Genomic DNA, 25,857 nt, shown 5'->3' on the forward strand with positions numbered 1-25,857 from the left:
TTGTATTTTACATTGGAGGACTATTAAAAAATAAGAGAATCTAAAACAGAGATAACGTAGTATTTTGGTTTTCCTTTTTCAGAGAAGAGTTTTTTGATGCTCTTTTCCAATTTACTAATGCAAAGAAAATACATTTAATTAATCTTCTTACAGTAAGTTGATCATTTTTGTTGTTTTCATTTGGTTAGCTGAGGTGCTTGTTTCCATGAAATATTAATCATGACATTCATTAAGCATTTATAATAAACATATTGATACCTGGATGGCTTCAGGAAGAAACTGTAAGTGGTTTAATGAGAGAGAAAGCTGGTTTAGAAAATCAGAGGCTAAGTACAATTTAGATAAATTTTGAGAGAGGACAAAAGTGAGATTAAATGAACGAACTAAGGTTTCATGTAACACCCGAATGTGAAAGTTGTTAGGTAAGATACAACCTTGATGTCTCTGTGATTTTAAGGAGCTCAGCAGTTTTCCGTCATTAACACCTTTTACTTCTGACTGTCTGATGGCAGCTAGAACTCTGAGAGGGGCCATCTGAGGTATACGATTTATGTGCATCCCTTGTGATGCCACATTTTCATATCTTTGTCATTTCAACAGAATCAAAAAATAATGCTCCATTTAATTTCATGTCTAACTAAATGAGGCTCTGTGAAGTTAATACTTAATGTCTGAAATCACATTCTGGATTTATTGAAAGTCAGTATGTATGGATTCATTGCTCTGTGTGTTTCAGGACAATTTTTAAAGATTTAAAACAAAATTATATGTAGTTTTATTCACACAGATTGTAAACAGGTTTTTAAATTTTCTTGTTATAATAACCTTTATGAAGAAGAAAAATCTGGTTTTACACTGTTTAGAAAGTGGTATGTTGCATTGACATTCTCAAAACCGTAGTATTTTACTAGGAAAGAGATAGGTTTAGATCTCTTCTTTGGCTGAATAGTATTTTGGAAGCTCTATAAATCATACTTAATTTTTCTACATCCTGTGTATATTCAGAACTTCTAAGGTCATTGTGCATAAAATAATGCATTGGTAAGAAAGAATAATGCATTCCCAGGATATGTATAACAAAAAAATCTCAGTATTTGAAATGACAAGGCTCTCAATATTACTAATCTATAATTTTTATCTCTATTTTCTGTCTGTCTCTAGGTTTATATTTGTGAATAAATGTATGAATAGACACTTAGTTATCCAATTGTAAAAGATTCCTAACCAGATTGTTCAATGAAATAAACATTTATTATTAATTTTAAACTAATGAATTTTCTTTCAAGTTTTATAACATTGTTGTGTTATTTGTAACATGCCAGGGTTAAATAAATGTGGATTCACATTACATTTTATAAATGTGGATTCACATTACATTTTTATCCCTTCTTTTCCGCATTTACTGCTTTGTTTCTCATTGTCATTTAAAATAAAGTTGTACTTCCTTTTTTCTTTCAAACTTTATCTACCCTTTTTCTTTCAAACTTTCTTCCAAATATATATACTTGCCTTTCACTGCTTCTTGTTAGTCACATCCATACTGAATTTTCTTTTCCTATTACTCTGAAATACATGATTTTTTCTGGGGAATAGTCTTCATGCTTGAGTTACATTGGAGACAATGACTAATACTTTATTTACTTAATTTAAAAAGGGAAATAATGTTTTAAAATTTTCACGGTATAGCTCCTTCTCTCAATACTGTATATTGAGGATGCAGAAATTTTACACCTGAATTAGTTTTCTTTGACTATTTTTGCCGCTTATTTTCTAATTATCTTTTAATTTTTTTTTGTCCTTCTATTATATTACACAGTGGGAAGAGATTGGTGAAGTTGATGAAAATTATGCCCCTATCCACACATACCAAGTATGCAAAGTTATGGAACAGAATCAAAATAACTGGCTTTTGACCAGTTGGATCTCCAACGAAGGTGCTTCCAGAATCTTCATAGAACTCAAGTTTACTCTGCGGGACTGCAACAGTCTTCCTGGAGGGCTGGGGACCTGTAAGGAAACTTTTAACATGTATTACTTTGAGTCAGATGAGAATGGGAGAAACATCAAGGAAAACCAGTACATCAAAATTGATACCATTGCTGCCGATGAAAGCTTTACAGAACTTGATCTTGGTGACCGTGTCATGAAACTGAATACAGAGGTCAGAGATGTAGGCCCTCTAAGCAAAAAGGGATTTTATCTCGCTTTTCAAGATGTCGGTGCTTGCATCGCTCTCGTTTCTGTTCGTGTATACTATAAAAAATGCCCTTCTGTGGTACGACACTTGGCTGTCTTCCCTGACACAATCACTGGAGCTGATTCTTCACAGTTGCTTGAAGTGTCGGGCTCCTGTGTCAACCATTCTGTGACAGATGAACCACCCAAAATGCACTGCAGCGCTGAAGGGGAGTGGCTGGTGCCCATCGGGAAATGCACGTGCAAGGCAGGATATGAAGAGAAAAACGGCACCTGTCAAGGTAAGAGTTTACCTGTAGATCTGCAGGGGTTGTCTGCTTCAGTTGGATCATGTATATGTATTTCTTCCAGTGATTATGAGCAAACGACCTTTTACTTTGCTAATTTATGGAGATTATTTCTCTTCAAGTTTGATTTCTTTCTTCTCAGAATTTTAAAACTTCTGGCAATGATGAAAGAGTTAATGTAATATTTTATTGGATATACATAATTCTCAGAGAGTGTCTTACTTGCAGTGTAATATTTCATATTTATTTTGCTTTCAGAAGTTTTATTTTTGGACAGCTCAGATCAAGGGATTATTTCTTTGTATATAACTTTCTTTGTATGATTAGTGTCTGCTACTTTATTGCTGCTTTATCTCCATGAGGAGAAAATAGTGCTCTTTACTCGTTATATGAAATTCAAATGTAAACCTTCGATGAGACTTGTTTTGGCATGCTTTTAACTGCCTTTTAAAATTTCTTCGGATATACGTTCAGCCACATGAACTTCATTGGAAGATATGTGTGAGGTGACAGGACTTAGTTTACTGTGTTGTTTACATATAATGGCTATTACATGCTTGCTTTTAAGAATTTCCAGGTCAATTTTAAATGCATAATAAGTAGAACCCAAGAAAATAACTGTTTGGAGATAGAGCCGATACTGAAAAGTCATTTCAAAGCAATTTGCGCTTGGAAATTTTTTTGTTTTAATTTTTCTTTTAAATTGAAACTTGATCATGCATGCCTCCCTCTTCATCTGAAAATACCCTCATTTTGCCCACAGTGTGGTGAGTTGCCCTTTTAAACTTGGATCTTTATCAATAGCTTTTTGGAACAGGATAGTACTTTATGCAAAGTGAAGAACAGCTTATGAAGAAGAAAACACGTTTTCCTTAAAAGAGGAAAAATCCATCCTTATGAACCTGAACTTGTTTTCACCATGATGTGTACATGCCAAATAGGTAATGAGAGTTAATGTGTATTAACTGAGGAGAAAACCAAATGCTAAGAAGTCCCCTAATCCCACTGGTAGCTTCAGGTGCATTTTTTTTTTCTAAATCCAGTATATGATGTGGATCACACTTGCTCAAGTTTGTTCAGGCCTGACTGTAGAGTGACCGTAGATCCAGGGAAACAAAACTAGGAAATTTCCTGTAAATCATACTGACTTTGCTTAATTATTTCTCTCTAGAAACACATTGCACCATATTTAAACTTCCTTTTTCATCATCACCTCATATTTGTATACCATCTACAATCAAGTGCATGATTATTTCTCCATGTAATCTATAACTCTCTATTCCTTTATATGTATATGTAAAGTTTTATTAAATCAAAATTATGTTTCAGATATGCTTTTAAGTTTGTCAAGGAAATGAATCAGATTTTATTTAGGTTTGGGTTTAAAGGAAAGTTCTAACTAACATTACCTTAACTTTTCTTTTTGAGCAGCCTTCTTGGTATAAGGTGAAGATATATGTAATTGTAGAATCAGAAGTGGGAGTTAAATATAATCCATTGAATACACTGTATTCTTTTCCCTAAAATATTTACAATATGAATCTTATTATTTCTAAGCATTTGTTTACTATTATTATAAAGCAGCATGCTTGATTTGGTTATTGGTTTATATCCTTTTAGCGAATGATAATGTGGTAGCTTTAGTTCAAACACAGTGACTTTTGTCTTCATCCATATTGACACAGAGTACAAAGGACCTCTGCATTTAGAGGATAATTTTTTATTGTTGCTGGGCTTAAAATATTCTGCAGGTGCTTATCATGAAAACACCTTGGGGAAGTAGTGTTCTGACAGGATGTTTTTTAGTGCATGCATTTACTGCAACTTTCTATTCTCGTACTCTTACTAATTGAGGAGTAGAGACCTGAGAGAAAGAGGGACGAACTGGAGAGCCTACCTTGGAGGAAACGTCAATAAACTGGATTCTGTCTTAATGTGTTTATTACCCTACTCTGGTAGGAGGAACAAAGGCTGTGGGTCATGAAGGCTGTAGACACAGCACCAGAAGTTGTTCTACACAGTGCAGTCTATATGAATAGTGCCTCTTGGTGTTTTCCCATGTACAAGTGATATGTAGCCACTCTAGGAGGAATTTCAAATGTTTATTCTATAAATAACATATCTTATTGAATGAATAAATAAATGTTGAAGGTTTGTTTTGGAGAATTAAGCCATCACAGATAGTCCCACATAAATAAATATATGCATTTAAACCTATATATTATGTGTACATGCAAATGTAAATGTATGTATGTGTGTAAGTGTGTGTATCATATACAATTCCTCCATAACTCTAACTCATTCTATGGTTTTAATGTACTGTCCCCAAACCTTTAAGTAGGGACGTTGATGTTTTGGAGCTATCCTGGATAGGCCAGAAATCTAGGAATCATTCTTGACATCTCCTTCTTACCCACCTCCCACTTTCAATCCATCCCAAAGTATTTATAGAAACTACCACGCAATTATCTCATAAAATCACCCACTTCTCTCTGTTTCCTTTTTCCTCCAATCTATAAGCATATCTTGTTGGAACTTTATTTTTAAATATAATGAATGACTTTTTATGTAGTTTTGGGTTTTGAGCCATGTGAGTGTATCATCTCTACATAAATGCAAATCTGGTAGTTGCACACACCCATCCTCCTCAGTCCCTGCCTAGTCCCAACACACTTACTTTAGACTCTTCAATGGTTTCCTTTAAAATAAAGTTTTTAAAGTAGCCTAAGATCCTGCATGTCTTTGCTCCTGTTAGCTCTCTAGACACATCTTAAACTATGCACTAGCCACACTGGCTCGCTTTTAGTTTCTCAAAGGCTCACTTTCATTACTTGTTCTTCTATGATTCTGTTCCCTTCCCCTGAAACATTCTTTTACCTCCCTTATGCCTGATTAACTCATACTAATCCTTCAGATCTGTGCTCCAACACTCCTTGTTCAAGGAAGCTGGCCCTGATCCTTGAAGACTAGGTCATCCCCCTCTGTTATTTACTCACATATTTTCCTTCATAAAACCATTTAGAGTTATGATTTTGCACATATTTGTTAACTTATTATTTGATTAATGATTCACTCCCCACCCCCATTAGACTACATACTCCTTGATTACAGCAGTGGTATATGTAATCTTAAGAAGTGAGAAAGAAATCAAAAGGCAAGAGGTAAGGAAAATGAATTCAAAAGAGGAAATAGGATGAGCAAAGTCATAAAAGAATACTATGTTTTAAAATTATTTATTTTAAATAAATAATTGTGCTTGTCTTACCTTTGTACTTATCTTTAGAAAACATCCTTGGTCATAAAAATTGACAAATATGTCTTTTAAATTAATCTTTACTTAGTCCTAAGATTCTCAGGCCAAATTTTCAAGTTTCAGGCATTAAATCATATATGGTTGGCATATGATATATTAACTATTATAGAGGTCATCTTAGTGATTTTTGTAGACCTCAAAACATCACATGCTGATAAGTGTTTATAATATAGCCTTATTACATATTTACATTTAATAACTCAGTTTCTTTTATAATCAAAATATGTTGGGATTTAATTAAGGCTGTAATAAGAAGGTGAAGTTTGAGTAAACCTGTTGTAATGATTGTCATATGTTAAGATTTACTGAATCTGTACTAGGAAGTGACAAGGTAGTTGCTGTTGGATCATGTTCATGTGACCTGATATGCGTGCAGGGCATAATAGACTTGACCGAGAGGCTTTTAGCAACTAAACCTTAAGGAATCAGAATGCTAGGCAGCTTATTAACATATGGTGGCTTCAATCCAAAAGACAACCAAGAAGTGATTCAGGAGTCCCTGTCCATTTAGCAGTTCATATTTAACTTCCTTTAGGAGAACTTGACTACCTTTTCCATAATAATCTGATTTTAACAAGGTAAGCAAGTACTCTGGTTTCTGTTGTATTACCTTAAAATATAGAGTGAATTCATTTTGCTAAAGCTTACTTATATGCCTGAATTTTCTGTAATAAGCTGCCTCAAGTATACAAATTTATTTCCTTGAGATGTTCTTTATTTTCAGGAACTAATAATGTGTTAAATCCATTTATTCAAGTATGTTTCCATATTTGTTATTTATTATTATTTCTGATGAAATTCACACTATTTTTTCCCTTAAGAGTCAAATGAAAATTTTTTGAGTACAAAATTGTTAGCAGAAACCCATTTTGGAAGTTTCTGCTTTTTATTAAGTGAATGTGTTTGACAGAAGTAATTGAGTTCACATGAATCAAATGTTGCCTGCTGAGTTCTCTTGTGATTATGTTGCTGACTTAGATGCAAGGCAAGACCACTAATCTTCATCAGTTGCTAGTGGAATGAAATAGTAATTTGAAATTACCCCTAGATAATTATAGTTTCACTTATATCAAATGGAGGAAAGAGATTTAGATTGTGGGTCACTGCCAAAACCAGTCAGAGTGAAGAAGGTATATGGTGCATGCTCAAATACAGGGTAAGGGGGGGGTGTCACATGCCAAGGGCTGCGGAGAAAAAGCACATTAATTGTCCAACTGGGAGATGATTGCACAGCAAGGAAATGTAGTGAAAATACTGAGCTCAAGAAACAGCCTTGATTCAGAAACAGTACAGATACTGCAGGGAGTAGTATGTCGATCATTCAAACTTCTGGTGCATATTTATGTTTGAAACAAATTTGGCTGGAAATTTAGGGTATTCGGTGTTCATATAATTATGCACTGGAGAGCCTAGTTATTTTTAATTAGGCACATTACCAAAAAACTTCAAAGGGGTTGAACTTTTAGTCCTATTTGGTATGCTATTTTATGCAACAGAAGGAAACTAATTTTAATTTAAAATTTTTAACAAAAGATGGCAATTATGAAAGTAGAGTGTCAACGGTGTGTGAGTATATGTGTGTGTGTGACCTGCTGCTGTGAACCACCACGAAGACAATCAAGTAGTTAAGTCATTTCATCTATTTGCGGGTATTACACATGAGAGTAATAAAATAGATTTTTTTTTTCTTTTTAACTCCTCCCTTGAATAATTTTAGATTAGTTCTATTAAAATGTTAGAGCATACTCTGCATTTTTTTTGTTTTTGCTTTTTTTTTTTTTTTTCTAAATCAGGGTTTTTCAACACTGATACTATTGATATTTTGGGCCAGATAACTAGTTGTTTGGGGGGGACGGGTGGTCCTGTTCACTGTAGGATATTTAGCAGCTTCCTTGGCCTCTAATACTCCACTCCTGATTTTCATAGTCAAAAATGCCTCCATATATTGCCAGTGTCCCCTGGCAGCAAAAATCTCTCTTGGTTGAGAACCACTGATTGAAATATACTCCCTCTGCCTACGTGAGCTGATGTGCTGCTAAAGCTAAATATGTTTATAGACTGGTTACCTTTGCAAAAGTGAACATTTTTCTGCAGAATGAAAGAAGTGTACATTTCTTGAAATGCGTATTCATTTTGAAATGTGACTAATTTAACTTGGATAAAGTGATATAGGATATCAGGAAATATGCTGCTGATGAGACGCAACGTACTCTAGTGTTTTAAGCTGCAGATTCTGAGCCAGAATGCCTGGATTCAAATCCTACCTCTGCCATTTATCAGCTCTGTATCCCTGGCCAAGTTGTTGAATCTCTTTATTCCTTGTTTTCCTCGTGTCTAACTACCTCATAGCAATTCTAGGAGATATTATGTGAAAATTATTTAGAATAATGCCTAGAAAACTGTACTTATTCAATAAACATTAGCTATGTCTTAGATATTTTATTAAAAATAAAATTATGTACCGGAATATGTGTCTGTCCATTGGAAAATACAGGGTAGCTTCAGCTTAGAAAATTCCCTAATTTGTTTAAACTAGAGAAAATATTCTTTTTTTTTTTTTTTTGCAGTACGCGGGCCTCTCACTGCTGTGGCCTCTCCCGTTGCGGAGCACAGGCTCCGGACGCGCAGGCTCAGCGGCCATGGCTCACGGGCCCAGCCGCTCCGCGGCACAAACCCGCGTCCCAGACCGGGGCACGAACCCGTATCCGCAGGCTCAGCGGCCATGGCTCACGGGCCCAGCCGCTCCGCGGCACAAACCCGCGTCGCCCGCATCGGCAGGCGGACTCTCAACCGCTGCGCCACCAGGGAAGCCCTAGAGAGTATATTCTTGAGTAGAATCATTTATCAAAGGATAATCCTACATTTTTATTTATTGGGTGATCAAAACTATGTAAATATATTGGAACCTACTTTATAAAGGAGATTTGCTCTCTCCTTAGATATCATCACTCATTCTTTAAATTATTGATCACTCATCCTTTAAGTTATTGTAGTAGGCACTGTACTCTATCTATACAATTCCTGTATCCTAGTAATGCAGACAGATAGCTCACAAACATACATATGCACTCACATCTACAGTTACGGTTTATGAGCGTGGTTACTGGCAGTGTGAGTATGCAAAAAAATGGGTAGTAAGAAAATGTTTCTCTGAAAAGGTGATGTTTAACACAGATGTGAAAAAAAAAGCCACATGAAGACTATGGGAAACAGCTTAACAAGCAGATGGAAGCTTTCAGTGCAGAGATCTATCATAGTATATTAATCAATTTTGTATATATCTCTTTTCTCTCCAAAATTATATTAAAATGTATTTGCATATTAAAATCTGAGAAATAAAAGAGCTGCTACTCCCTGAAATTACCTGCTAAAAGAGGCTATTCATATACATATTATACTGTCTTAAGGATAGAGAATTCCTAATAATACCTAGGGTCAAATACATACATATCAAATATGAAACAACTCAGTTTATTTATGAGTAGTATTGGTGTGGTAGATGGCAACTTGTAAATTATTATACCAGTTGAAAGAATGAAAGCCTTTTCTTTTTTAAGAACTTAATGTTTCATTGGTCCATTGAATCTTCTGGATATGTGCACAGTAAAAAAAAAAAAAAAAAAAAAAAAAGAGAGAGAGATTTGGCTTGCACTCCTACTTTCTCACTCGTAAAAGAAGGTACATTAGGCAAAGTCTTGAGTCTCCCTTTCCTATGCCATGTTCAGAATAAATGTAACAAATAAATACTATGCCTCATGTTTACAGTAAGAGTAATAGCTACTTTGTACATTTTACTTTGAGTCAGTCTCTAGAATGTCTTATTATGATGGTGGCACATTCCGTATTGTTGCCGTGCAAAGGAATTTTAGCATTTCTGATCTTGAGCTCCATTATGATCACATGGATGGAGAATTAATTGTTATGTTCAAGTGTCTCATATTTTACAAAACATCTCCTGATAAAAAAATTTATTAAAATGATATGCATTGGATAGGCTACTTTTATTATAACAAATTAATATAGAAATATATAAATTAATACAGAAATATAGAAATAAATTAATATAGAAAGATAATTCTCTGAAAAAAGGTTTAAGGATAAAGATAAAGGCTATTTTATATCATCATATATCTGAATTGATATATTCAGAAGTGATTTAAAATCCATGATACTTAAATGTACTGGGAAACCACAATGTACTCCTTCTGTTTTATTGTTTGCTTATTTTTTTATTATTCAGATAGCAGCAGAAGGATTTTCACAAAGTCTGATAACGTAAATCAGTATAGCTCTCACGGGAAAAGTTGTGTGTACAGGAAAGTTTAATTTTGAAAACTCACTGAGTGTGATTCAGCAAACATCTCAGTGTCTGTTCTCAGATTCTTAAGAGCAAAAAGTTAAAAAAAGAATGCAAATGATATGAAACAAAGGAGCCAACACTGGCATAAAATCATTAAGTAGACGTAAAACCTCAAAATCGACCTGAAATCACCAGGAGATTTTGTATGCAGTAAACAGAGAGCTTTGCGTTTTAAGGTGATGCAGGTCTCAGTTCAAATCTCACTTTTCCGTTTGGTAGCTGTGTGACTGTGGACAAACAAAATCAGACTGATCCCAACTTTCCTCATATGTGAAATGTTAAATAATACGACATGCACCTGCAGAGATAGCCTGTAAAGGCATATAAAGTATGCGTACTTCAGGAGCGGGGCATGGATTAGCCACTTCAGCATGACCTGAGAACTTTTGAACTGCAGAATCTTAAGCGTCATCATAGAAAAACTGAATCTGAATCTACATTTTAGCGAGCTCCCTTGGTGTTTTTTATGTGCATCTAAGTTTGAGAAGCAGTAATATAAAGGACTCTTGGAGTGAATCCTCCTTTTTTCTTTATTTTAAAGATTAAGGAACTGAAATACAGATAAATTTTAGGGCCATGTAACTACATAAGGGCAAGAAATGTATTTATCTTAATCCCTTTGAATAAATATCAAAATATTGCACTCTCCATGTTGTTTCATGACTATTACGCATTAATTATATATTTATCTTTCCCTCCAGATGTTTCTTGTTTTGATATAGATGGTAGTTTTATAACTTTTGATTGTATTAGACCTAATGAAATTCTTTCCTTTTTTATTTCTGCTAATTGCTTCTTGACTTTAGAATCTCATATTTACTATCAATTCATTCTACTATTATCATAAGTAAACAATATTGGCAAATTAGGGGAAAAATCAAACCACAGCAAGGTAGAGAAAAAAGTACAAATGGCATCCATGTCCTAATTACTCCAATTTATTAATTACATTTTTGGAGTGCTTGTCTTTTTTTATTGGCTTGTAGGAGTTCTTCACATGATTTAAGCTTTCCTCCTACTGATGAGGTATTATTGGGACCAGTTTTTATCTAATTCTTCTCTTCTCAACATTTTTATAGTGCAACACAATGATTTTAATAATTTAAAACCATATTGTTGCTGGACACACCTATGAGAGATTCTGATTCCATTGTGTGGTGCTGGCCAGAGCGTCAGTATTTTTTTTTAAAGCTCCCTAGGTGACTGTAACGTGTAGTCCAGATTAAGGAGTCTTATGATAGTTAGGATTAAGGTTTGGTGGCTTTGAGTGTCTTGTGTAAATTTATACCCCAAAACCTCATCCAGGGAAGGCCACAAATTTTGATTCTTGAAGACTGATTTCTTCCCTCAATGAAGATGTCCCACCTCCCACAAGCCTCTTTGGCACTCCTTGTATACGTGGGCAGCGTTTTACCCAGTGCCTTCTATTTTTTTTTTTGTATTCCAATAAAACTTTATTTACATAAACAGGTGACAGGCAGGATTTGGCCCATAGGTTGTAGTCTGCCAACCTTCTGCTTTATACCTAAATACAAAGAAACTGTAAAAACAACACAGAAATGATAAGCATATTAATATTTTGTCTTATTCTGTCTAACTCTACAATTTCTCCTTTCCTCCTTCTCCTACTAACCAGTGCCTTCTTGAGGGTGCAGCCAGTTTTTCAAGGTTTCAGACTCTCTGAAGGGCTCCCCACTTGACACAAGGCTATGGCTTTTTCTCCTGAACCCTGGGAAATTAAAATCCAGGTCTTCCCGTTTCCCACACCCATTCTCAGCCCTCCTGTCTTGCAGAGAAGCAGGATAGTATCAGTTCTAAAAGGCAGCACTCCATGCTTTGGTTCCCTCTTTTTTTCTGCCCCCTGTGGGTTTCCATCCCTAGATTTATAAAACATATTGCCATCTTAAAATTTCCCTGCATTAAAACAAAACACAGTAAAATGAGCCCTGTTAAATGACAAAACTAAAACAATTTAGTAACAAGTTTGATATCCTTTATTCAAAATAATCCATGGACTGGGGGAGTACAGTGCCTCACCAGCAGTGGGACACTCTTCCCAGGGGATTTTGGGCAAGAGTGAGGTTTTTAGAGCTTTAGAAGAGGCAATGCGGAACCAGGGAATGATTGGCTAGGAGGTCCGGATTTACTTACAAGGCTATCAGGTCCTACTTTCTAGGGTAAGGTGGGCTAACTAAAGCTGAGTTGGAGGATACTGATTGGTGTATGTTAGGTTTCTCTTAAGTGCAGGCTGATTTAGGTTTAGATTTGTGACGTGTGCTGGGCCACTGGGGTGACCTCAATTTTGTGGGTCCCAATATATGAATTAACTTTATCAGCCCCAAACTTTGTTCTATTTAATTTAATTTCTAGGTATTTGTACCTGGAGCGTTTCCAGTTTTTCTTAGACCTTCATGTTGTTGGAACCAGAAGACTTGGGTGAACTAGTAAATGCTAAACTTAAGTCTATAGTTCCCTAAGTATACAATGCCCAAATATAAAACTTAATTTTGAAAAATTATTGCTGATCTACAGGAAGCTAAAATTAGTGAAGGATATATACACCCCTGTCTGAAACACTCTCCACCCACCAATTGCAAAATTCATTGGTATTCATTTTATCAGAAATAAAAAGTAGCTCATTTTTTTGAAAAGTACATTTCATTTATGTTTTAGTCAACACGTTTTATTTTACTAAAGAGTTAATAGCTGAAAAAATTAAACTGAAACATTTGTCAAGTAAAGTAACTTTTTAAAATGAGAATTGACATTTTAACGTTGACATGAATAGAGAAAAAGTTATTTTTTACTTTTCTTCTTCTGCAAGTAGCATTAGAATTAAAATGATTTACAGACCATAGAGAAAAAATTCCTTCATTTCCTTAAATTCTTTCCACATTCTTTTATCAAAATCTCTCAAACTTCTTCAAAAAAATAATATTAAAAAAATTAATTTAGGGAAAAGGACAGCCTGGCTTTGAGAAAGGAGTATAAAAGGAACATTTATGAAACTTGGAAACACAAACTAGTAGTCATACTGTTTTGTCTAAAACAATTTTGCATAAAGGATAATAAGTGATACCACAAAATTTAATTTCATGTTATTAGCCAACTTGGTGTAATTATAATAATTTCATCCTGAATAAAAGAAAACAAAAGACAGGAGTTTAGAGGTGCTATGTTAATGCTCTTTATTGAAATAAGAATAATCATATTTTTCATAGTACTAAAAATGGAGATATGATACAGATGGAAATCTTGATGTATTTCATAAGCTCTCTGTTACAACAAAATAACTAAAACAAAATTATCCTTTTTTGCAGGAAAAAGAGAACTTTAATTCGGGGGGATGTGGGAATAACATTTAAATATTAGCACAGCCTGTGACTTGACTTTAGCTAATCAGGATTTAATATATTAGTTGCAAATTTTATGATCATCAGTAAACTGATAAATTGGGGTCCAAGGGTTGGAAGTAGGGAGAAGATTAACCTGCCCAGTATCACACAGCCACCACGTTTTAGACTTGGCATTAGAATCATATGTTTAACTTCAGATTCTCCATTCTACTGTTGTACTTTGAACAGTATATAAACACACTTAATCACAAATTGATTTGTAGTTTGTAATCACATATAGCATCCATGATAATCCTGAATAAAAAGCACTTATTCTTCTTAGGACCATATTTCTATTATAATTAATATGTCAAATGTTTTCTGCTCGACATGTTTAGATTTATGTAGTACACCTCCTGTATGGATAAGCCTTGAAAAATCTGCTTAACCACTTTGGAGGGTTGCACAGAAAGCTAAATATCTAAGCAACTAATAAGAAGCTTAGCTTAATTTGTAGGTATCAATCTATTTAATTGATTTGTTTATATATCCAGTTTATACTACTCACAGGAAAGAAGGTTAAGTATGCTGTTTACCTAAACAGTATAATTTATTACCTTTAAATTTAGTTTGCACGTTAGTCCAGAAGGACATGCCAATTAGTATAAAGCAGGAAGGCATGGAGCCACTAGCTCTGCATAGTTTTTTCTAGAAAATGTATTATTTATTAGCTGTAAAAATAAAACTATGAATTCTAAGCTATTCATGATCTCATAACTGGTTATCATTACATGAAAAGGCTTTTGTATCCTTTATTATTTCTGGTCATAGATGTGGATCCCATCTTATCTTCTAGTATTTGATTCTCTTTGTTGTTAAACACTTTGTCTGCATTTATGGCTGACCAGTAGGGTTTGTCCTTAAAAACTCAAGTGATTTGTTGATATGCTTTGATCTTTTCTGAGCTTGAAGATATCCTGCTCATTTGAGTGCTGTTAAGGTATAGTTGTTTTTTAAAAAAAGAAGAGACACAGTTTGGGGGAAGTAACAATTAGAGAAAATGATAATTTGACTGATGGGTAACTCCATTTCTTTGATGGAATTGTTAGCAGGGATCAAACTTAGAGAATGAGCACGCCAAATTTCCTGCTGTGTGATTGTGCAGGAGACTAATAATACAGTACTCCATATGCATAAGGGCTTTTCCTCTGATGAATTCAAAGCGCTTGGAAGGGATTCTATTAGGACATTTCTTAAATAAAGAATGGGACTATCAAAATTTTATTTTCCATTTTATGGATTGGAAAGTAAGGTGATGTGATTTCCCTAAAGCTTCCCAGTATTCTCCTATGCTTCCCTTTACCACACTAAGCCTAGTTTTGCACCTCACAATCAGAGAGCAACATAATCACTGGCTCCTGTGAATGATATCCCCGTATTCACCTAGTCCCAGTATTTTCCAACGCTAAAAGCTTCTTTTTTTAGAACTACATTGACCTGTATTATTTATTTATTTAAAACTTTCTTTAGAAGGTTTTGTGTGTCGCCTGTTTTTGCTTTCTTGGTTCAAGCATGATTTAATATGTCAACACTGGTTTGCTTAACTGGGTTTGATTGTCTTCCATACTTTACTCAGACGAGGCAGTCTCCTTTCAAGCATGTTGCTGCCCAGATAAATGAAATGTCACAACAGTGAGGACTCCTTGTTTTGTGACAACAGTAGCTTTTTTTTGACACAGTCAGTGGTTGGAGAGAGGGAGTGGTGAGGGCATTTATACAGTAATAATAGAGCTGACTTAAGTCAGGCCTTCCTCTTCAGGCCCACACAAACAAACAGCAACAGATAATGCACTTAAACTTGGAGGAACTTTGCTCTTCATTCAGGTGAAAATGAAGTTAAATCCAAAATAGGAACTTTTGTCCCACCATGGACAAGAGGAAAACATCTGTTAGTAGTTGCCTCAAAATAATACTCAAGTATAGCACTTTATTTTTACAGTTTGATTTCTTCCATGCTTTATTGGCAGGCACTGAGATGTTATTGATCTCGGTACATAATGTTAGAAACTAATCCATAGGAAAAAAAGTTTTTCCACTGTCTCGCACAGTAAAAGTATTGTTTATGATTTTGAAACCTGGATTAGATTTTAAAGACTGGAGGCTCATGAGACTTAGTACTTGGCCCAGAGCAAATCCTCAGTACATGCTAGTTACTTTAAAAGTTGAAAGCCATTTCAGTGAAAAATAACCCTAGGCAAAGTGCTGGAGGTTTGCTTGTTTATTTGTATCTGCTTTTTGAACTGACGATTGCTTGTGTTGCTTTCACCACCCTGGGATGGCCACCTATCCTCCTAGGACATGTGGAACCCTGGGAGGGGGGAGCACTCTGTCCAGTCCAGTCTGCACCAGGTCAGCTCCTCAGGCCACGGCCTTTAAAGACTGAGGAGGTTTCTGAGTGTAAGTGGGAAAATTTTAATTTCAATTTAAGAGGGAAATAAACTGGGCCAACCAGGCATGTTGCAAGGAATTGCATGTATATTACAGGAATGGAGAGTCCATTTGTAACAAACTTTGATTAAGGACTGAAGGAAGAAGAAATTAATCATTGAGGAGGCACAAGAGTTAGTTAGGCAAAAATAATCTGAGTTTTAGAAAAATCTGATGAAAGTGAAACTCTTAACCAAGGGCAACCTCCATCATCAAGGGGAAGACTGGCCAGAGTGTTCCTCTGATCAGATCTCAGGAGAATTTACATTGTTTTCATCTGAAGTTAGAAGAGAAGGGAATGAAAGCTGAGGAGAAAAAATTCTTGTTCCTTGAAAATGCAAAAGCTGGCCAAAGGGAATAGTTTGACTTTCAAGTCAGTGTAAAAAGCAGTAATATACTAGAAATAATAGAGATTCCAAGAAGTAAGGCCAATAAATGATAAATAACAAAAACTGGCAATTAATGACAATTCTGAACGCCAGAATTGTCAGGGTATCTTATATGGGATGGTGAGGCAAGAAGAAGGGTTGACACATGTGCCAAGACCTGCTGTGTGCCAGTACTATTAAATGTTTTATTGACATTCTCTCTTTTAAGCTTGACAGCGTCCTGTGAGCCATAGTTTCGGGGGTAACTGAAGCTCAGAGAGGTTAATTTTAACTAAAACTATAAAGTGGCAAACTGACATTTTAACCTAGGTGTGTTTGTTTCATATCTGTGTTTTCCCACTGTATTATATGTTCTCCATTAAAATGCACTTGAGCTCCACTTAATTTTGTCACCCGACTCAAATCCCTGTGGGCTAATCTAACATCTATGTGAGCAGAACTACACTGTATATCAGAGGCAGAGGCACCCTGGAGGGACCTAGGAGTCACCAGAGTCGCCTAGAGGAGATTATTGTCCCCATATTCAGACCTCAAACTGAGGATGTGGAAAGGCAATTTAAGGTAGAAGGATTATGTAGTGACAGGGGAATGGAACAAATAAAGCAAAGCAAGACTGTGTGAGCAAAGCAAAGTGTGAGTGAGAGGAAATTGAAAGAGCATGAAGCTCTTACCCTGGTCAATAGAGACCCTATAATCAGGAACCAAACTAGAATTGATTACATGTTTTCTATGTGAATATTCAAAGGGGGGGAAGAAAAAAACTTTTGGAATAAACCCAATATACATGCTGTGAGAGAGAGAGAGAGAGAGAGAGAGAGAGATTGGGTTGTAGGTTAAGAACTCTCAATCCATTTCTGACTTTTTTGCTTTTTGCATTCTTGTGCACATAAATTACTTTGCCTTATTTGTCTGCTCCCATAAGTAGTACAGGAAACCTTTTTCTTTTTCATGCTTTAGCTTTTGGAGTATTGAAGTGTGATTTTATTCAAGTTTTGTTTGTTTTGTTGCTTTTGTTTCTTTTGGGAGTGGGGTAGGGAAGCAAAAAAAAAAACAAAAAAACTATACTGTACAATGTGAGTGAGGAGATTTTGTAAAGATTCTGGCTTGGGAAAAGCCTCTGCACCTCATGGACCTGGTGTGACCTTTGAATTTTCATGTCCACAATAAAGAAACTAAATGATTCTTCACGTCCCCACCAATTCTGATGTTATGGCTTTCAGGTACAAGGTGTCTTACTGGAGACTTCCATTTTGAAGTATTTTCATGTCATTCTTAATTGTGGGAAGTTGAAAAGAAGTGGAATACAAAACAAAAGAAATACAATATAAAAATTTAAAAATGAGCAAACAGATCTTTATAAATAAAATAGTACAATTAAAATAATTGTTACTTCTCTGTTGACTCATCTAAATTAAACAGTCAGCCTGATAATAAAGGCAAATGTCCTTATGTTCTAATGGGTAAAACAGAACTGTTCTAGGAAAAAAATAGTACATATTCCTGCATTTTTAGACCCAGCTAATATGTGAGGTATATAGAAACAATGTAACTCTGACAGATATACTGTTGTTTCTATTTTATAAGTGAGGAAATTGAAGCTGAAATAGATTAAGTATGATTTCCAAGAACTCTGAGTTAGCTTCTAATACAGTTTTGTTTGACTTCAATGCATATAAACTTTGAGAGAAAAACTTACTGAGTATTCTACGTTCCCAGAAGGCACCATGTTTTATTTTTTAATTTAAAAAATTGATAAACTCAATTGTTAACAGTTATATGGGGGAGAAATGTACAGCCAAAGAACAAGCATGGAGACGATCATAGCATTGATGTAAAGAAAAATAATAACTGCTACTTGTTTTAAAAAATCAAATTCAAAGAACAATATATGATAATAATTATAGGAAAAGGTACAAAAAGAACTAATTCTGTTTAGATATATATGTAGTCAGTAATGCTGAAAGAATCATGACAAATCAAGATTGTATAATTATTATATAACTTAAATCTTTGACTTTTAGTAGGAAAAAAATTATTAAATTGGGTGCAATTATACGAAATTGCTAGTACATGACCACTTTGTGTGGTCTTTTGTGTGTGTGTGTGTGTGTGTGTTGTTTTTTTTTTTTTTTTTTTGCGGTATGCCGGCCTCTCACTGTTGTGGCCTCTCCCGTTGTGGAGCACAGGCTCCGGACGCGCAGGCTCAGCGGCCATGGCTCACGGGCCTAGCCGCTCCGCGGCATATGGGATCTTCCTGGACTGGGGCACGAACCCGTGTCCCCTGCATCGGCAGGCGGATTCTCAACCACTGCGCCGCCAGGGAAGTCCAACATGACCACTTTGGAAATACAAAAGGTGGTAGTTTCATATGATCTAAAGCAATATATGTGCAATCAAATACTGTTAATATGCAGTGATACTTCTTCATTGTTAATGTCAGGAAAATAACCCAGGAATTGAGGAAAATATGGCTGCAAACTCAAATTCCCTAAGAATACTCTTTCTCTCTCTGTCTCTCTCTCCGTCATTACTCCTTAACTCTCTTCTCTCCTTCTTTCTTTTTTTTTTTCTCTATGTTTGGGAGACACTATTTCCATCATTTCAAAGATGATAATTTTCAGAGTTTTCAATGTATTTCAAGTGAAAAAAAATAATACTGGAAGTTTTTTTTTCAGTTTTGTTATGATAAATATTACTAGTTTTATAAAATAAGACCAAAAAAAGGAGGGGGTATAAGTCCCTAGCTTCTATAGAAAAATATATGTTCTTTTTCTTTATTTTGTTCAATTGGTTTCTAGTTAATAATATAGTTTTTAAATGCTTATTAGAGCTTGTTGATTTATAACTGCTAATTACAACAAATGTTTTATATTTTCTATATAGAAAGGTCAGATGCACAACTAAATGTAACTGTGGACTCCCGTAATCCTTACATATCCCTGTTCTTTCCAAAAACATCTTACTTACTTTGGTCCTGGAGACAAAAAGATTTGTCTTTGTATTCTGTCATTTCAGCTTCTCTACAACTAAAGTGAATATATTCTGTTTAAACTTAAGAAAGTACTGACGACTTCAGCTCTTACTGTTCATTAAAATGCACTTGGCATGTATTTTTCCTCACTGAAGTGGTATTTGACCTTGAAAAACTCTGAGGCCCAACTCTCAGACAAGATTTAAAACTAGGTTATGGTTTTTTTTCTCCAATTCTTAGTTATTTTTTTCTAATACAAGCTGCTTCTCTCTTGTATTACTTTGATTGCTTCTACTTATGATTAATTCTACTTATATCCTTTCCTAATTTCCTTTTTTTCTCCTTCGATTATAAATTTTTTTGTTGTGAATTGATTTCCTTCATTTGAATACCTTTACTCTTCGAGAAAACCTGAAGTTAATTCCTTAAGAGAAAGTTATTTTGGCTTTGTAATTTCTTTTGCCTCTTTCTTCCAAAAGAGGATGTTTGGTTCTGCTAACTTAGAACCAAAGGACATAGAAGGGTATTATTGTGATATGTAAAGACATAGCCTGACATAAATATTTGTTAAGTGTGTGTAGGAATTTTTCTGAACAATAAGTCCATCCTTTTTGTTCCGTTATTAGAGATGGTGATAAGCCTGTTGATGATGATATTAAAATAATAATGATAACATGCCCAACACTTCCATGGCAAGTTCTATGTGGCACACACTCTACTGAACACTGCTTATTTGTTATATAATTTGATCCTTGTGTACATGCACATGTGCATGAGTGTGCACACATACACACTATGAATCATGTATGGTTCTTAAGTTTTACAGAAAAACAAGCAGACACAGAGAGTTTACATAACAAGGGTAACAGTCTACTGACTGTTAGTGGAGTTGGATGAAAGCCCAGGCCGTTTGTTTCGGTTTCTGCTTTTAACTTCTATACCACACTGGTAGTGGAGAGACCAGCACACTGTATTTTACAAGCATTGATTTTATCCTCTCTCCGAAATTTTCTTTGATTTTTCCCATCAAGAGATAACCAGTTCAAAAGATAAAAGATCATATATGTAATTATTATATGGATGCTAAATAAATATTTAAATAGACTTCCTAACAATATACTTTTCTCTCAAAAGAGAATAGTTCAAATACAAAGGATTTCCATCAAGAATGACATTCACATATATGCAAACTCTGTCTAAAAATAAACATACACTTTTATGAACTAAGAAAGCAATATTTTCATTCAGAAGTATATTTATATAAAAGGTAGAAAACCTCTTCTGCTAGATATTCAGTTTCTGTTCACATTCAGTTTCTCTTGTTTCCTGCAATAGAGACAAGACTCGTGTATACATATGCTTTGTCACTTTTGAGCATATTTTGGTGGGGGGTAGGGAAGCTGTGTCATGCCACCTAAAAATCTAAAAAGATCTTTTCTCTATCATCAAACTTTCACAAGAGATTTATTGAAACAGATTTGAAAATCTTTTTCAAAATTTGAAATGTTATTATTTTCACTTTAAAATATACCTAAATAATAACAAATAATGTGATTAAAACATTAAAAAGGGCTTCCCTGGTGGCGCAGTGGTTGAGAATCCACCTGCCGATGCAGGGGACACGGGTTCGTGCCCCGGTCCGGGAAGATCCCACGTGCCGCGGAGCGGCTGGGCCCGTGAGCCATGGCCGCTGAGCATGTGCGTCCGGAGCCTGTGCTGCGCAATGGGAGAGGCCACAACAGTGAAAGGCCCGCGTACCACACACACACAAAAAAACATTAAAGATTGGCATTTTTGATTGAAGATAATTTATCTCTTTTCAGGCATCACTATGACTGTCCATCCAACGTGATTTAATCACAAAGAATAAAGTATTATATTTTGAATAAATTCATAGGAGTTTATTTTTGAAGAAAATATTCCCATTATAGATTTTAGTTTTACCTAGTCCATTTAATTCATCTTATAATTTTAAGAGGAAGGGGAAAATTCTTGGTTACACTAATCGAAGGATTAGATATAAATTATAGGCATTTTCTGAGTCCAGTTGGCTTGATTATACATTGATATTTTAGCTAAATATTTTGCCAAATTAATATGTATTGTTAATATTCTGTATAATTTATAAGTAAACAGTGTATGTTTATTTTTACTTAGCACATTTTATTTTTATTTAGCATACTGTATATCTTGTACATTATATTATATATATGTTTAATCTACCTTTTTGGAAAATTAATGATATTAAAATATAATTTCATTGTTTATTATTTTATGTAAAAAATAACAGATATATCTTTCTCATTTTACAAAATAAAATTTAACATGTTCTGAAGGGTGATAATCACAAGCCATAGTGAAAAGTGCTGGACCACATTCAAATTAGCCTTATTGTTCTATATTATCTTACTGGAGTACAAGGTTAATTAGTACCATAGGCGATATGCATTATTCATTGCTGCAATCAGGCTTTTATTCTGCTGGGCCTTTATTGTCTGCAAATTGTTGTTCTTCTTATAACAAAACCTTGATAAACTATTATCATATGTAATTTCACTGAATTATATTGGTGATGCATACATTAGTTCGTGTACTTTATTCTGAAGATGTCATTCCCATCTAAAAAAAAAATAGGAATATTAAAGACTAATGTCCTCTTTTGCAGGAGGACATAAACTTTGAAGACAGGGAACATAAGTTATTGTTGCTTATTGTAGGTTTTTTTTTTTTCCTTTTAATTCATTTTCTCTGTATCCTATAGAGAAAGCTTTAATAATATCATGTTTAGTGGCAATAGATTTTCATTAAATATTGATCTTTAATATACATTTTCCTCTTATAATTGTAAAATTAATTAATTCCCTCTCTCTCAGCAGAATATAAACTCCCTGAGACTAGGGACTTTGTATAACAGTAACACGTGGAACAATGACTTTACCTTAAGACATATTTTTAAATGAATTTAATGAACATATGTGTATATTTGCAAATAAGAATGAGTCTGTTAACCTAACAGTTTAATAGGACTTTTATTGTAGAATTAAAAATAAGGGAGGAACACCTTGTCTGAATTCTAGTTCCTGTATTTCTCCTCCCCTTATATAAAGGAGACAGGGATAGAAGGAAGGAAGAGTGGAGGTAGTGGCAAAGATGACATAGAAGTGATGATCTATTATGTAATTCAAAGTTGTAGAATCAACAGAAAGTCATTTAGCACTAGTCTCAATTGTCATTTCCCTTCATTCTACACCACTGCAGATTGAATCTTCAGTAAATATCGGTAAATTATTAAATTTCTCCATTTCTTCATTTTTTCAGAAATCAGATGCTTAAGATTACCTACACACAGCACAGCTGCAAGCCAGTTGCAAGAGTTGATGGAATGCAATTTTAACTTTTCCTCTTTCCCCAGGGACTACACAGGTTACTTTCATAGATATCTCTGTAACCTTCATTTGTCTGGAGACCAGTTATCAGAAAATTTCAACTGAAGCAAGGCACTTCCACTTTATTGCTTTTTGATAATTTGTCCATAAACAAATTCTCTTTTTTTCCCCATAGGTTATGCTTAGGAAAATCTTTGAGATTGTTTTCTTTTCTTTTTTCTTCCAATTGCCAGTCATTTCTGATATTCAAACAATTATAATTTATTTTTTGTCCTCCAGCGGAAGAGAAAAATAAGATTAAATGTTTTATGAGTACAGAACACCCAATTTTGCTTATCTAATGCATAGTTTTCCATCTAATTTAGACTCTAAAATTTTAAATGGAAAATTATTCAAGGTGTAGTCAAAAATACCTACTCCCCTGGCTTAGCCTAAGAACAGAACTGTGGCATCCAGAAAATTAGTTATAAATTGTCTCACAGAAATTTCTACACATACCTAAGTTACCACATTAAGAATGTTAGTTTCAACCTATTAAATTATTCTTTCTTTCAGAATACATCCAGGATTTCTTTTTATATTTCTTTTTCCTAAATGAATTTGGAAATGTTTACTGCATCTCAGGTCATGTTTTTTGACATAGAATCATATACTCGCATAATCACACCCACATACACTCCCACATAATCAGACATGAATATTTGCCACCATTTCACCTAAAGTCTGTTACTTAGATGATTTAGTTAAAATTTTAAATGTCTAAGTGTAAAGAATTACAAACAAAACAGTGTTAAACATTTGAACATTTATGTTATGTCTTCAGTATTTAACACAAAGCCCATTTAGAAACCTTCTGTTAATTTGGTTTGAAATAGTTATTTTGTCAAGAGATTATAACCTATATTTCATTTAAGGAAGTAAAATGTATTGAAGGCATTTTCTAACTCAAGACCCTATATAGAATTTTAGCCTACGGCAGTTAAATAAGCAAGAATTAAAAATGTCCCTATGGCTAATATATTTTAAAACTCATTACCTTCAGTCTCCATAATCTATATAAACTCATGGAATGAAAGTTTCAGATTAAGTTTCTAAGATCCCAGATTGATGAATGAAGACAATGATAGTTAATGGTGTTTCAAAAAACTGTGACAGAAACAGATGACTGTGAATAGGTCACTTTACTTGCTAGAGATCAGTTGTTCATTTTTTGAGGTGACAGATTGGGTTAGTATGGTGCTTTTCAGAATGGGTTTCATGGACATGTTCTTCTGGACCTTAAAGATCTTTATTAGGATGTTTATATTTTATGTTTTTTTTTAACATCTTTATTGGAGTATAATTGCTTTACAAGGGTGTGTTACTATCTGCCTTACAACAAAGTGACTCAGTTGTACATATAAATATGTTCCCATATCTCTTCCCTCTTGCGTCTCCCTCCCTCCCATCCACCCTATCCCACCCCTCTAGGTGGACACAAACCACCTAGCTGATCTCCCTGTGCCATGCGGCTGCTTCCCACTAGCTATCCACCCTACGTTTGGTAGTGTATATATATATCCATGCCACTCTCTCACTTCGTCACAGCTTACCCTTCCCCCTCCCCATATCCTCAAGGCCATGCTCTAGTAGTTCTGAGTTTTATTCCCATCCTACCCCTAGGCTATTCATGACATTTTTTTTCTTAGATTCCATATATATTTGTTACCATATGGTATTTGTTTTACTCCTTCTAACTTACTTCACTCTGTATGACAGATTCCAGGTCCATCCACCTCACTACCAATAACTCAGTTTCGTTTCTTTTTATGGCTGAGTAGTATTCCATTGTATATATGTGCCACTTCTTCTTTATCCATTCATCTGTTGATGGACACGTAGGTGGCTTCCGTGTCCTGGCTATTGTAAACAGAGCTGCAATGAACAATGTGGTACCTGACTCTTTTTGAATTATGGTTTTCTCAGGGTATATGCCCAGTAGTGGGATTGTTGGGTCGTATGGTAGTTCTATGTGTAGTTTTTCAAGGAACCTCCATACTGTTCTCCATAGTGGCTGTATCAATTTACATTCCCACCAAGAGTGCAAGAGTGTTCCCTTTTCTCCACACCCTCTCCAGCATTTATTGTTTCTAGATTTTTTGATGATGGCCATTCTGACTATCTTCTTTGGAGAAATGTCTATTTAGGTATTCTGCCCATTTTTGGATTGGGTTGTTTGTTTTTCTGTTATTGAGCTGCATGATTGCTTATACATTTTGGAGATTAATCCTTTGTCAGTTGCTTCATTTGCAACTATTTTCTCCCATTTTGAGGGTTGTCTTTTGATCTTGTTTATGGTATCCATTGCTATGCAAAAACTTTTAAGTTTCATTAGGTCCCATTTGTTTATTTTTGTTTTTATTTACATTTCTCTAGGAGGTGGGTCAAAAAGGATCTTACTGTGATTTATGTCATAGAGTGTTCTGCCTATGTTTTCCTCTAAGAGTTTGATAGTGTCTGGCCTTACATGTAGGTCTTTAACCCATTTTGAGTTTATTTTTGTGTATGGTGTTAGGGAGTGTTCTAATTTCATACTTTTACATGTACCTGTCCAGTTTTCCCAGCACCAATTATTGAAGAGGCTGTCTTTTCTCCACTGTATATTCTTGCCTCCTTTATCAAAGATAAGGTGACCATATGTGTGTGGGTTTATCTCTGGGCTTTCTATCCTGTTCCATTGATCGATATTTCTGTTTTTGTGCCAGTACCATACTGTCTTGATTACTGTAGCTCTGTAGTATAGTCTGAAGTCAGGTAGCCTGATTCCTCCAGCTCCATTTATCATTATCAAGACTGCTTTGGCTATTCGGGGTCTTTTGTGTTTCCATACAAATTGTGAGATTTTTTGTTCTAGTTCTGTAAAAAAATCCAGTGATAGTTTGATAGGGATTGCATTAAATCTGTAGATTGCTTTGGGTAGTAGTCATTTTCACAATGTTAATTCTTCCAATCCATGAACATGGTATATCTCTCCATCTATTTGTATCATCTTTAATTTTTTTCATCAGTGTCTTATAATTTTCTGCATACACGTCTTTTGTCTCCTTAGGTAGGTTTATTCCTAGATATTTTATTCTTTTCGTTGCAATGGTAA

The 25,857-nt window shown here is 34.7% G+C and overlaps 1 protein-coding gene across 5 annotated transcripts in view; it reads left to right on the forward strand.

The window, feature by feature from the left end:
- Nucleotides 1–25,857, forward strand: part of EPHA5 (EPH receptor A5) — a 326,273-nt gene that overhangs the window by 59,316 nt on the left and 241,100 nt on the right. For all 5 annotated transcript variants that reach the window (XM_055085948.1, XM_024132021.1, XM_024132023.1 and 2 more), the window contains exon 3: nucleotides 1,817–2,477. In XM_055085948.1, the coding sequence (XP_054941923.1) occupies nucleotides 1,817–2,477 (661 nt within the window). The remainder of the gene's footprint in view (nucleotides 1–1,816; nucleotides 2,478–25,857) is intronic.

The sequence above is a fragment of the Physeter macrocephalus genome, chromosome 7 (assembly GCF_002837175.3).
Source record: "Physeter macrocephalus isolate SW-GA chromosome 7, ASM283717v5, whole genome shotgun sequence".
NCBI classification, from domain to species: Eukaryota; Metazoa; Chordata; class Mammalia; order Artiodactyla; family Physeteridae; genus Physeter; species Physeter macrocephalus.